The 12418-nt window shown below is 56.4% G+C and overlaps 5 protein-coding genes across 5 annotated transcripts; 3 read left to right on the top strand and 2 right to left on the bottom strand.

The window, feature by feature from the left end:
* Positions 1-677: 677 nt before the first annotated feature.
* On the bottom strand, positions 678-1708 carry ColSpa_02734 (extradiol ring-cleavage dioxygenase; the record flags this gene model as incomplete). The annotated part of the gene is made up of 2 exons (XM_049268946.1): positions 678-1448; positions 1520-1708. 2 exons carry the CDS (start codon positions 1706-1708, stop codon positions 678-680), a joined length of 960 nt encoding a protein of 319 aa, XP_049124903.1.
* Positions 1709-2846: 1138 nt separating this feature from the next.
* On the top strand, positions 2847-3873 carry ColSpa_02733 (acyl-protein thioesterase 1; the record flags this gene model as incomplete). Its single annotated transcript, XM_049268945.1, has 4 exons — positions 2847-3041; positions 3175-3210; positions 3295-3692; positions 3789-3873. 4 exons carry the CDS (start codon positions 2847-2849, stop codon positions 3871-3873), a joined length of 714 nt encoding a protein of 237 aa, XP_049124902.1.
* Positions 3874-5123: 1250 nt separating this feature from the next.
* On the top strand, positions 5124-6611 carry ColSpa_02732 (protein IVY1; the record flags this gene model as incomplete). Its single annotated transcript, XM_049268944.1, has 1 exon — positions 5124-6611. The coding sequence occupies one exon, from the start codon at positions 5124-5126 to the stop codon at positions 6609-6611; it is 1488 nt and encodes a 495-aa protein (XP_049124901.1).
* Positions 6612-6969: 358 nt separating this feature from the next.
* Positions 6970-8404, bottom strand: ColSpa_02731 (nucleoporin NUP53; the record flags this gene model as incomplete). Its single annotated transcript, XM_049268943.1, has 2 exons — positions 6970-8224; positions 8313-8404. 2 exons carry the CDS (start codon positions 8402-8404, stop codon positions 6970-6972), a joined length of 1347 nt encoding a protein of 448 aa, XP_049124900.1.
* Positions 8405-9872: 1468 nt separating this feature from the next.
* ColSpa_02730 (meiotic recombination protein rec8) lies at positions 9873-12107 on the top strand (the record flags this gene model as incomplete). The annotated part of the gene is made up of 4 exons (XM_049268942.1): positions 9873-9891; positions 9969-9988; positions 10022-10320; positions 10376-12107. The coding sequence occupies 4 exons, from the start codon at positions 9873-9875 to the stop codon at positions 12105-12107; spliced, it is 2070 nt and encodes a 689-aa protein (XP_049124899.1).
* Positions 12108-12418: the final 311 nt, after the last annotated feature.

The following is a 12418-nucleotide window of genomic DNA, read 5'->3' as shown; positions in this document are numbered from 1 at the left end:
CGGCCAAAGAATAGGTCTCCTGTCAAACTACTAAGGCGCAATGGAGCACGCAGTGGAGTTCAGTCATCGGCGTCTAGCCCAGGACTTACCAAGGCATTTGTCAGACAGTTCGATCCCATACTAGCCAAGGAGCAACCGAGAGGAGAGTCTCCTAGAAAGAGGGAAGATTCCAACCGCCGCTACCTAGCAGACTCCAGTGATTGCGACAGGGCCGACAGATTTGATGCACTAAGCCTCCATGACTGGAAGCCTGAGACGGAAGGAGGCAAGCAGGTGCTTGAAGCCTTCCTGAGCAGCAGACGCCAGGTTTCCGTCATTGGTAACGAGTCAACGGCGTTCCTATAAGCTGATGGCCAAACATTATGGCAGGTACCGGTCATTTCTGCTTGCAGCAAGCTTGTAATGCAATGACGCTGATGGGTTAAACTTATGGTCCACAACGAAAAGACAGAGCACACCACAGAGAAGCATGGGCTTAATGGTTCAGAAGTTGTCGGACGCCTAACACATGATGCCCGTATAGTTATTGCTTTAGACATGGATCATGAAGAGATAGTCATGCGGGGGATTGATAATGAACTGTGCGGGGTTTAATGTGACGTGTTGCACGAAATTCATTGTTAATACATGGAGTCTTTATATTTATGGTGTTCTTCTTTGATCGGCATATGTCGTGATTATGGTATGGGTCCGAACCTGTACTGAGCCCAGGCAAAACCACCCTCTTTCATAGTCCACAACTGCTTCCCGAGGTCATCTCCCGCAGCGCCGGCGGCAACATGAACAGGCATGAGATGGTCCATCCACGGATGGGCCTGTTTGGCGTCGGGCCGCCTGCAAAGCTGAGCCATTTTCTCCTGCCTGTCGTCAACCTTGGCTTCCACCGCCTCTTTAAGGGCATCGTCGAAGCTGACAGCATAGGGCAACGGCTCAGGCCCACTGTCCATGTGGTAGAGGTTGTGCACCGACATGCCCGCGCCGATGATGACAACGCCCTCGTCGCGGAGGGCGGAGACAGCACGGCCGAGGTGGTAGTGGGCGTCCGGGTCCTCGGATCGAAAGAGTGAGACCTGGACGAGAGGGATGTTGAGGGGGTTCGTCTCGGGGTGGAAGGCGACGTGGAAACCGGCCCAGACGCCATGGTCCAGGCCGCGCTCTGTTTCATCGCACGTGATGTTGTGGGAAGTGAGGAGGTTGCAGACGCGGTTCGCGAGCTGTGGGGAGCCGACGTTCGGGTATGTTGCAGAGTAGTAGTGCAAGGGGAAACCCGAGAAGTCGTAGATCAAAGGGGAGGAGAGGGCAGAGTTTACGAGGATGGAGGTGGGCGTGCGGGATTGCCAGTGAGCCGAAAAGACGAGGACGGCGGTGGGGCGAAGGGAGGTGATTTCGGCGCCGATATGTTGAAGGATCGGGTAGACTGAGTGGGCTTTGTTGTACATTATATCCGGCTGGAGAGTTTTAGTCTAAGGTATCATGGTGCAGATTGGTGAAGGAGCAGAGTGAGGCGAGGCGGACTTACGCCCCCGTGGGAAAAGAAGTAGACTGGCATTCGGGATTTCTTCATCGTCGATGGGTCTGTTTTCTGAGACGTGTCATATGTGAGGGCTGCGGTGACCGTCGTGAAGAAGGATCGGAGGGTCGGTGAGAACATGTACGTCGTGGCGGCGACTAAGACGGAGAGGAGGAATAGAGGGGTGAGGCGCGGCATCTTGGAAACGGTATGGTGACGCTCAAGCTCAAGACGGGGGATTTTGGGCGAATTGTCAGGTTCCTGTCGGCGATGGGACTGATATATGAGCACCAGGGCTCGGGGGACGCTATCCGATGGCCGGGTGAGGGCATCGGCACGGAGTACACGGAGGGGCCGGATGGCGGGCGGGTGACGTTGGTGCAGTGGGTGTGGTTTTCGTCGCGCGCGGCCGGGTCCACTGCGTGTCTTGGGTGACGGGAGGATCGTCTAGTGGGAGATCGGAGGGGGCGGGACCCCACCGGTGGCCTGACCAGATTCAATTTCAGCGGTCCAAGCTTCCGAGCTGCCCCCTGAAGAAGTGCTAGAGCAAGCTGGGAAGACGGTGATGGCAAATAGTGCGGTTTGTCCCCGCCCCCAATGTTGGATGCATGCAGAGGCACAGATTCGCGGAGGCTGATGCCGCGTGCTATCACCCAAAGGAAGCTAAGTTTAGATCGCGATGAGAGCTGAGACGCAGTTATGTAAGAACGACGCATCTCGGGCTGATAATCAACGTTGCATAAAAGGTGTCTATTCCCTCCGGAATGTGAGGGTATGGCCACACCCATCCCAGTGTCTTATACCTAGCGCAAGTTGTGAACAGATGTAGTCAGAACCTAATCCCTGCTTGCCATTATAATACCAATGATCTCTTCCTCTCATCGCTTCAACTCTATCATTATCTATTCTTCCTTCGCATCGTTCATCGTAGTCAAGTACGGCAATTAATCAGACGAGAAGCCCAATCCAACGGCACGGTACCGAGTCCGGGCTAGATCTCGACGCCCCACCCGCGCCCTCGGAACGGAGGCAAGTGGCCAGAAAAACCCAACACAACCACGTAGGCGTCTCTACTCGGCACCGCCCGAGCGTTCACCACGTTTCCTCTTGCATCCACCCGCATCCAATGCTCATCTCGCGGGGCCTTCTCACTACCCTCTTTTTCATCCTCGCCAACCTCGCATCTCTCACCGCCGCTTCGCAACTCGCCGACCACGAACACCAAGATCCGCTCTTGCATTCGGACGAGTCCACCCCTCCTCGTCAGCGCCCTTCGCTATCCGCTGTCGCGGACGCTGAACTTCTTCCCGCCGACCCCCTACCACTCTCCACAGCCATGTCGTCCCTCGCCCGATCAGCCCCGCTCGTGTTCCCGGCCGCCGGCAAGCACACGGCGACCGTCATCTTCGCCCACGGCCTCGGCGACTCGGGTCAGGGCTGGGCGAGCGCCGTTCAGAACTGGAGGCGGAGGCAGAGGCTTGATGAGGTCAAGTTTGTGCTGCCCCACGCGCCCGAGATCCCCATCACTTGTGTGAGTCCCCTCTCAACCCTGTTCCGTCTCATCTCATTTCATTTCATCCCCTCGAACGCATGCGGCTTCATCACAAGGACGTGACGAAGCACCCGCGAGACGAGAGCACACCAAGGCTAACATCGCTCAACAGAACTGGGGCATGCGCATGCCGGGTTGGTTCGACATTGTAAGTCGCGACACAATTTTCGACCGCCACCGCCGCCAAGCGTCACCGTCGTCGTTGTCGTCGTCCCCGCTGACCGCACCCCAGAAAAAACTCGACGGCACCGTCGAGTCCCTCCGCGAGTCCGAGGATGAGCCCGGCGTCCTCGCCTCGAACGAGTACTTCCAGTCCCTCGTCCAGGCCGAGGTCGACGCGGGCATCCCCGCCGAGCGCGTCGTCCTCGGCGGCTTCAGCCAGGGCGGCGCCATGGCCATCTTCTCCGGCCTGACGAGCAAGCACCGCATCGGCGGCATCGTCGGCCTGTCGTGCTGGCTGCTGCTGAGCGACAAGTTTGCGGGCTTCGTGCCGGCGGACAAGCCGAACCAGGACACGCCCGTGTGGCTGGGCCACGGCGACTCGGACCCGCTCGTCAGGCCCGAGCTCGGCGCGCTCAGCGCCGAGGCGCTGAAGAAGTTGGGCTACAAGGTTACGAGGACGCTTTACCCGTGAGTTGCCCCCTTGTCTTTGGTCTGGACTGGCTCTGAGGCCATGTTTCCATGGCTGGGTCTTGATGGCAACGTGTGCTGACATTCTGAATTTAGCGGTATGCCTCACGCCGCGTGCCCCGAGGAGCTTGACGACGTGGAGGCGTTCTTGCTTGAGAGATTGCCGCCGACCGGCAAGTGAGGTCCGCTGGTGTGAGCAGAATTTTGCACACACAACGGATGATTTGGTTTTGGGATCTTAGACAGACGCAAACGGGTTATTGTTAAAAATGTGCTGCATGGCGATTCATGTGACGGATATCCATGGCGGGCATACGGAGGTCAGCGGGCCTATATAAGCATTGGCTTGGAGGTGCCTTGCTTCCACTCGAGGCATGCCGTATAGTAGAGGTAGACCGTGCTATAAGAGAAACATCATTTTGCTAATTTTGCCATAACTACTACCGACACATGAGAGACTGCATCTCTCGCAGTAAAACGTCTAGAGGTGTCTAATGTAAAGAACTCAACGACAAGCGTACAGAACCGGCAACGCCCACATGAGGTTTCACCTCCGGCTGTTCATCTCATTCTTGACGTTCCTCCAAGGACTGAATCATGCCAGGGGCCTTTACCAGGAACACCCAATCACAGGAGGCTTCCTCAACGTCATATAAGATCTGGTGCACTCGGCATGCATTAACGGCTGCTCGAACTGCCACATAGCTCCATCCGTGAGATATGAAGGTGGAGGCACGCGTAATTATCCGACTTGATGGACTCTGTGTCTCACGGAGCAACTCAACAAGAGGGTTCCTTGCGTGCTCGCCTGCCATGTGCACCGCTTACCTAAGACCACCGCCGTTTGAGGACGCTAGCGTTGTGGGTGCCTGTCTCGCCCAGGGTCTTATCTTGCTAGATGCTGCCGCTTCTCTCTACCATAGGGGCCCATCCGGATCCAGTTGGGAGGGTCACCTGTGGTCGCCTCCCCGAATCACAAGGCCTCCCAGCGCCATGGGCCCTTGGTGCCCCCCATGGCAAGGCGCAAGCCCAAAGCCCAATCTCTGGCCCGTGGCCAGACGGAACTCACCCACGCTGCAGCTTGCATCTGCAGCAAGCAGCAACTCTGCTCCAAAAGATCGCCAACCACCACTTTCCCTCATTTTCTTTTTTTTTCTCTTGCTCTCACCTCCTACCGAAAAAAAAAGTTTCACCAATCCTCCGGCAGGCTCTGTTGCAGGTCACGCATTTCTTATTCTCTTTATCCATTGCTCCCTCTCCGGGCTGAGATGATAACCGATCGGACCGGCGTACATATTACGGTAAACAAAACAACTCTCGGTCCTCGCATAGCAACACACCGAACCGAGCAAACCCCGGCAGCGTTGCTACCATAAACAACACCTTCGAGGCATCACCACCACAACTCGAAACCAGACATCGGCGCAAGCAATGGAGACCGCAATCACCCCCGGCGATGACCGGCCTTCCACCCCGACGCCGTCCCAACTGCCCCCCGTCCCCTCGTCGCCCGTCTACTCGCTCGCCTCGACCGCGAACCCGCTCTCGTCCTACCACCTCCCACTGCCGCCGCCCCCGCGGCCCGTCCACGCCGTACTCACCAAGTCCGATCTCGAGCTCTCCCAGACGGCCTACTCCGACCTCATCCAGACCGCCAAGTCCTACCGCATCGCCCTCGCCTCGCTCTCCACCGCCGCCTCCGCCTTCGGCTCCGCACTCGAGTCCTGCGCCCGGCTCAAAGAGGCCCGCGCCGAGTCCCTCTCGTCCGTGTCGCAGCCCGGCGCCGCGCTCTCCGCGAGCTTCACCGCCGGCTCCAAGGGGTCCTGTACCGCGGACCTACTCATGTCGGCCTCGGGCGTGCACCACCTCGTCGCGAACCACCAGCAGATCCTCTCCGAGACGGTATACCGCGACTTCGAGGTGCCGCTGCTGCACGAGCTCGACAAGTGGCGGCAGCGCGTAGAGGACGAGGAGGAGGCCTACGTGCGCGAGGTCAAGGCGCGCAACTTGGAGATCAGGAGGCTCGAGAAGGAGGGGCTGAAGCTCCACAAGCAGCGCCGGCGGGACGTGGGCAAGTTCAGGGCGCACCTGGTCGAGTTGACGACGAAGCTGGACGGTTTGACGTCGTTGCATGGGGACCATGCTAGGACCTTGTTGAGGGAGAGCCAGGATACGAGCGGGCGGATCTTGGAGGCGTCGTGCAGCCTTGTCCGTGCCGAGGTGGACATCTTCGAGTCGCTGGCGAGGAAAGGTTGGAGCGGAGGGGGCCTGGACGAGTTGCTGGAAAAGGGCGCAGACCTGTTCGCAAGCGATGAGGTCGGAGACCATTCCGGGCTCGGGGCCGGCGCTGGGCCGGCTGAGACGGCGAAGCTCTTCAGTATCCTGCCGCCCAAGAGCATCCTCGCCGACGCGGCGTCGGATGTGACGCGCCACGGAGGCCACACAAGAGGTGATAGCCTGCTGAGCGACCCGGACCGCTACCAGAGCCTCGCCGCTGCCGCAGTGCCGGGGCTAGGGGACGACAACGACGCGGATAGCATCTTCTCCGAGACCAACTTCAACAGGCCCAGGGGCGTGAGGCCCTTCTCGCCCCAGCCCATCAGGCGGCACGCTACCGACGTAACGTTTGACAGCCTGGGCGTGGGGCTGAGCGAGGAGTCGCGGGAGGAAGACAAGGTTGCCGAGGAAAGGCGGTACGACGTGCTCAAAGAGGAAGACGAGGCCGAGGCGTCCGAGCAACAACAGCTCTGGGCGGACGAGCAGACCGATACAAGGAGCCCCGGCGACGAGGAGCACGGGGACGTGCCAGACAGCACCGAAGTTGTCGAGGATGCCGAGGAAGAGACGGATATTGCAAACGGGTCCGCCGAAAGGGGACGGCCGGGGAGGCGGTGGAGTGTAAATGAAGAGGACGCGTAGCTTGGTACTTTTCTTTGGTTTGACGACGGCGAAACTCATGATTACTCTTGTTATACCCATTTAGAGGCGTTTCTATGGACGAGGGACGCCCCTCGGTGCGCGGCCGCGCGCGCGCACGCGGCGCTGCATAGTCTTACAGTTCGTTCGTTCAGGAATTCATCCTTTCTTGCTCTTCTTCTTCTTCTGCTTCCCATCTCTCCTGCGTCTGGTCTCCACAAGCCGCCCCCGCCGTCTATGAAAATGTAAAGTGTGCGCGTGGTATTCGTATGGACATTAAAACTTTTCCCTCCAAACGCCATCCGATCCCCGGAAACCTTGACCAAACATGCCTGGTGGTGGTACTCAAGCATCCCAGCCTTTAGTCGTCCTTGTCGGCACTCAGGATTTCACCCCCAAACAGCCCAAAGGTCGCGTCCAGCCACCAGATAATCTTCCAGTACAGGCTGGCGCGGTTCCAGTCAAAGTCGCCGTTGTCAGTGCGAGGGACCTCATTGCCAATCATGGAGCCGCTGAACCACTTGAGAAAAGGCACCATGTTAACGAGCCGTTGGGTGTAGCTCTGCTGCGGCAGCAACGCCTGTTCGGCGGGAAGGAGCCTGGCCTTCCGCGCGGTGGGGATGCGTCGGCAAAACAAGCTGTCCTCGGCCTGCATCTGGGGCTGCGACTCGGTGACGGTCACGGACGAGTTGGTCGTGTTGGAGATGGTGGCCGTCTCGATCGTGTTGGAGGAGGTGAGGGACGTTGGCGGGGAGAGGTCGCTCATGGAGCGGTTGTTGGAGATGGCAAAGGGATTGCTACCGCTCTTGCTCGCCGTGCGGTGCTTGCTGCGCGGTGTTCTGTGTGTGCCAAAGCTGCCTGCCGGGACGGACTGTGAGCGGCTGTGTTCCTCGTGGGTGGTGATAAGGGAATCGACGTCTGGAATGGGCTCGTCGCGAGCAGGAGGTAGACCATGGTACGGCTCGGCATAGACTAGGTAGCCCAGCACACGCTGAGGGCTGGCGTAGACCGCGGCGTCGGCGGCGTCGGCCGATTCAAATGTGACCTTGACCCAGTGCTCGCCTCCATCGGCGCGGTTGACCTTGGCGCGCTCCTCGCCGGTAAGGCCTCTACGGCGGGTGAAAGCAGGGTCGCGCAGTTCGGACTTGTAGCGGCGCTGTTCGAGGGGCGGTTCGCGAGGGTAATCCTCGCAGATGAGGCCAGCAAGCTGCTCGTAGTGGGAAATGGCGGCATACTGCTGCGACGGCGAGCGGTAACCACGCAGAATAACTTCGGTGGGCACATGGCGAGTGATGCGTGGTTCGGCGGCCGCGGGTGTATCGTCCGCCGCGGAGGCCAGAAGTGGCGCCTGGGAGAGCCCTGAGGTCTTGCGCTGTGGGACGGCGGCGGCGGAGTTTGTGCCGGCTCCTGTTGTTGTCGAGGCGGCAAGATTATTGGTGGTGATTGCTTGGGAGGAGATCCAGTCGCCAAAGATCTTATCGGCAGCTGCGACAGTAGGGTTCTCACGGCGGCCTGCAGGTGTTCCGGTTCTTGAGCGTGACCGCCGCGTCGATTTGCCAAAGGAGCCTGTTTCTGCGACACCGCGTCGATTTCTGGCACCGGGAAGGCCTTCTTGTCTACAAGAGGGTCTAGGTTAGCTGGATGTCATAGCGCAAGAATGCGAATGGACCTCGACCGCCAAACGCGTGGAAAATGCAAACGTACTGTGGGAAAACCATGGCGTAAGGGCGCTTGATGCCGTCGTCGCCGATGTATAGCTCCTCGTCGGGAACGTTGTGGAGGATGAGAGGCGCCATCTTGTCGTCGGTATTAGGAGGGCGCTGCCTCGAGCGGACACGCAGCCAGCTGTCGGATTGGGGTCAGAGGGGAGCTTCTTCGAGGAGCTTCTTTCAGACGTGGCACACACAATCGCACTATTGTTTGCACGAGACGATAAAGAAAAATCGAGAAGGAGTGTATGATGGCCGTCGAGGTGCTGTTATGCCATCGGCGCGCAGAGGGAATGGACAAAGAAATGCCTTGGCCGTGTCAGGTAGGATTCCACATGGCCGCCATTGGTGATGAATTTCTGATGCGAAAAGGCCGTGACCCAGCAACGGCGGATTATCTGACTGCCGAATTCCGAACTACCTTAGCTCAGTGGAGGTAGGTATCCATGTGGAAAGCCCGGGCGCCAGTGCCTGTGCGTCCCGGACATTTGTGGGTCGAAACATTGGGGACCGCTTATCTCATCGTCATGGCCGACTTCGACTTCAACCGTTGCTGAGACGAGTGTTCGGTCACTTGAGGAGCACCGCCAGGACACGAAATCCTACATGATAGAATACTAGAAATTCCCGAAATTTCTTGAAACAATGCCAAGAAAATGTTTGTGTCTCTGTACCATAGGATGCATACGAATCATCTCAAATGAGGATAGGTGTTCGCCATTCGCGTATTTGTGGATGTAGACTACCATCTTTCCTCTGTTGACGCAAGAACACCTTTAACAATTAAGGAGATGCAATTGGCCGGACTTCTGTTTTCCAAGACGATCAAGGTATTCGCCGCTTTCTTCGTGTCTCAACATCAAGAACAAGGGATCGAAAGCGCAAGTTGAATGAGTGCTCTGTTGCAAGACCTCTTTGACAACATATGAACTTGTGTTTACATAGGCGTCACCGGCGCAAGTCGGGTAGTTGTGTGTTCATTTAAATTCGTCTCTCCTATTTTTTAGTTCTCATCCTATGTACATGATTATGCATAATTTAGTCGGCTTGTTTACGCTGTGATATTCTCGATGAGCAAGGGTTTGAAAGCCGGAGTAGTCTTTATTTATTAAAATTTGGCCCATGGGGTATACTTCTTGATCCGTCACGTCGTTATCCTTCGCGTTTTGATATCATGCTCAGGTGTGTTGTTATGCAGGCCAGAGGGCGTCATACACGTAGGGCTTTTCCGAATCCTAGCCAGTTTGAACGAGACTTACGCAAAAGACTACCAGTTGAGTGTTCTATATATTTAAGAACTGAGAAGGGGCGTTTTGGAAGTAGAAGGAACACTGGAAAGGACAGAGAGGTCGGGGAAGTGGCAAGCACCTTCCTCCTCCAACCCGCGACGCGGCTTAGACAGGCAATTCCTTCCCTTTCCGACTCCTTACTTTATCCCAACTGAACGCCCCCGACAATACCAAATCTCCAAAACTATTCCCCAAGCTGTTTGGTTCTCTTCATAATTAACGGCAAACCTGCCAAGCCGGCGTTGATTCCATCTGCAGAAATCGCCATGTTCTACAGCAACGAAAGTCAGTCATTCCTTTTTTACCAGCTCGCCGCTTTGTAGAACGCTTCTGACAGCTTACAAGTTCTCACAAGTCGCCAGTTTGGTGTTGCAACCATTTGGTAAGTTGAATCTCAATTCATAGAAAACGAAAGATACTCACCGTCATCTTCAGGGTTGTTGCGACCATTGGTCCACGCGGTGGTGGCACCCGAAAGGTTTCCCGGAAAGCCATCGAAGAGGTCGACATCCGAAGGGCTTGTGAAAAAATCATTGAGCCGGGAGCTCCCATCTCTCTGCGTCTCCAGAGCAATCTCCTCTACGGAATTTCACGGGTTTACTCGTCGCAGTGCAATTACATGCTCGCCGACGCCGAGAAGGTGCAAACCTTGATGAAAACTTTCTTTCGACTTATCGCCAACAACGAGACCGACCCCAAAGCTGGGAGAGCGAGGTATGTTTCGTAGTTTGGCTGCCACCCCAAGTACTTGCTCACTCTATCACGCTAGACGTGACCAAATAACCCTTAGCGACGACCCGAGCTTTGTTCCTACCAGCATCATGCCGCATTTCACAATCGACGACGACGGCAATTCTTGCTTCATTTCCGGAAGTCACCCCTCATCAGGGGGGAAGAGAAAGTCGCAGTCGCAGCTCAGTCCCTTCCCTCACCCCGTCGACCTTTCTGGTGGTCGGGAGCATTCGATTTTCAACCTCGATATCTCTCAGTCGTCCAGCACTTTCATTTACCGGCTGCCATCTCCATTTGCACACTCCTCGTCCGCGCAGAAGACACTACTTCCTCGAACACGCGATGATATGGAGCTGAACCTGAACATGGGCTCTCTAGGTCCCATGGACGACTTCGACAACTTTGGCGGCGTGGAGCTCGAAATCGACGAAAACGGTGGCGTCGTTGTGGATGAGCCTGAGCCTGAGCTGCCAGGTCTCGTAGAAACTGGCTTGGTCAATTCTGATGCACCATTTCAGATTGAACAGACTCAAGATGAGCAACTGATTGTTCGTGATGCCGAGGGTGACGTAGTCATGATGGGTAGTGATCCCGTCTTCCTACAGGATGAACATATCCTTCACCTGCCCCAGCCACCCGAAGAAGGCCAGAGAGATCAATCATCTGCTCCATACAGGAAGCGTCGACGTGTTCTGAAATTCGACAATGACAGTACCACGATTAAACGCTCTGTTCTCAAAAGCTGGCAAGAGCAGTATGTTGACAATGCGGAAAGGGCTACCAGCAAGCGGAAGGGAACAACACAGATTCAAGCTCGAGCCAATGCGTATTTCCTCACCTTCGGACAGGGAATCGCAGGCATAGGCCGCATTACAGGCATTCCTGGAACCAAGTTTCCTCTTGCAGATGTTTTCGCCGGTACTGGCCTTCGCGACATCATTTACGGCCCGCCCAGTGAAGAGGAATGGGACTTACAGACGCCGTCCCCCAAGGGCCGCAGAAGAAGAGCAGTTGAGGCTTTCGACGAAGCGAGCGATATAAGCGAAGACCGGAACGTGCGCCCGAGAGTCGACGAGACACCGCAGCAGGGTCGCTCCATGGATGAAATGGGCGGATACGGTATGATGATCGGAGACGAATCAATGCCAGAGATGGGAATGAAGGCTGCGCAGCCCATGGAAGAGCATCCGTCGTCCTCTTTGATGCCTTGGAATCGGACACCTTCAGCGGGCCGAGGATCTTCAGTCATCAGCCATAGTGCTCGGCGCCATGAACAGACCAACCGACATAAGTCTGCTAGCCTTCGCGGAAGCAGCGCTCCTCCCTTTGAGCCGCTTCACGATGCGCTCGGAAGCGACTTGGGTGCAATTCCCATCGACATGCACGTCTCGCAAGACTTTGGGCCAGAGAACTTATACCCCGCAGGTATCGTTGGTAATGGCCAGGATGATAAGAGCGACTCGCAATGGATGCGATCCACTCTAGACACCGCAAGCGGGGAGTTCTTGCAGTGGACCGAAGATGAGGCCAAGAAAACTGGCCAGATCAAGGAGGGAGACAACAACGAGAACCGTCGTTGGATCAACTTCGACGACCTCATCGAGCCGGCGAAGCAAAATCATGTTGTTGCGGCCCAGGCCTTCTACCACGTTCTTTGCCTTACGACAAAGAACGCGGTCTCGGTCGAGCAGCAGGTTGAGAGCATGCAGCCCTTTGGTCCAATTCGAATCGGACTTGATATGACGGCACTTCTAATGAGCCAGGAGTAAGAGAGCGCCGCGCATCTATCAAGGAGCCTCTATGCGCAATCTACAACCAATCAACGCACACTGTTTTTGCAACGAGAAAAGGGGGGGTATTTTGCATCTGCAGTTTTCGGGAAGGGGGGACTATTTTTCATCTGCGAATTTGCTTTTCAAGTTTGCATTGCGATACGTTTGACATCCTGGGATTCAAGGCCGCGAGTTCTAGAAGGTCGCTGGAGCGGGAGACTTCTTTTCGAGGACGGATATGAGCGAAGGTGTCATTTACGATGACTAGACGGACGAATGGATTTGAAAACATGCCAATTGCTATCTCC

Source organism: Colletotrichum spaethianum, assembly GCF_022836535.1.
Source record: "Colletotrichum spaethianum MAFF 239500 DNA, contig05, whole genome shotgun sequence".
Lineage (NCBI taxonomy): Eukaryota > Fungi > Ascomycota > Sordariomycetes > Glomerellales > Glomerellaceae > Colletotrichum > Colletotrichum spaethianum.
Note: the sequence above shows the minus strand (reverse complement) of the source record. Positions and strands in the feature narration are given on the sequence as shown.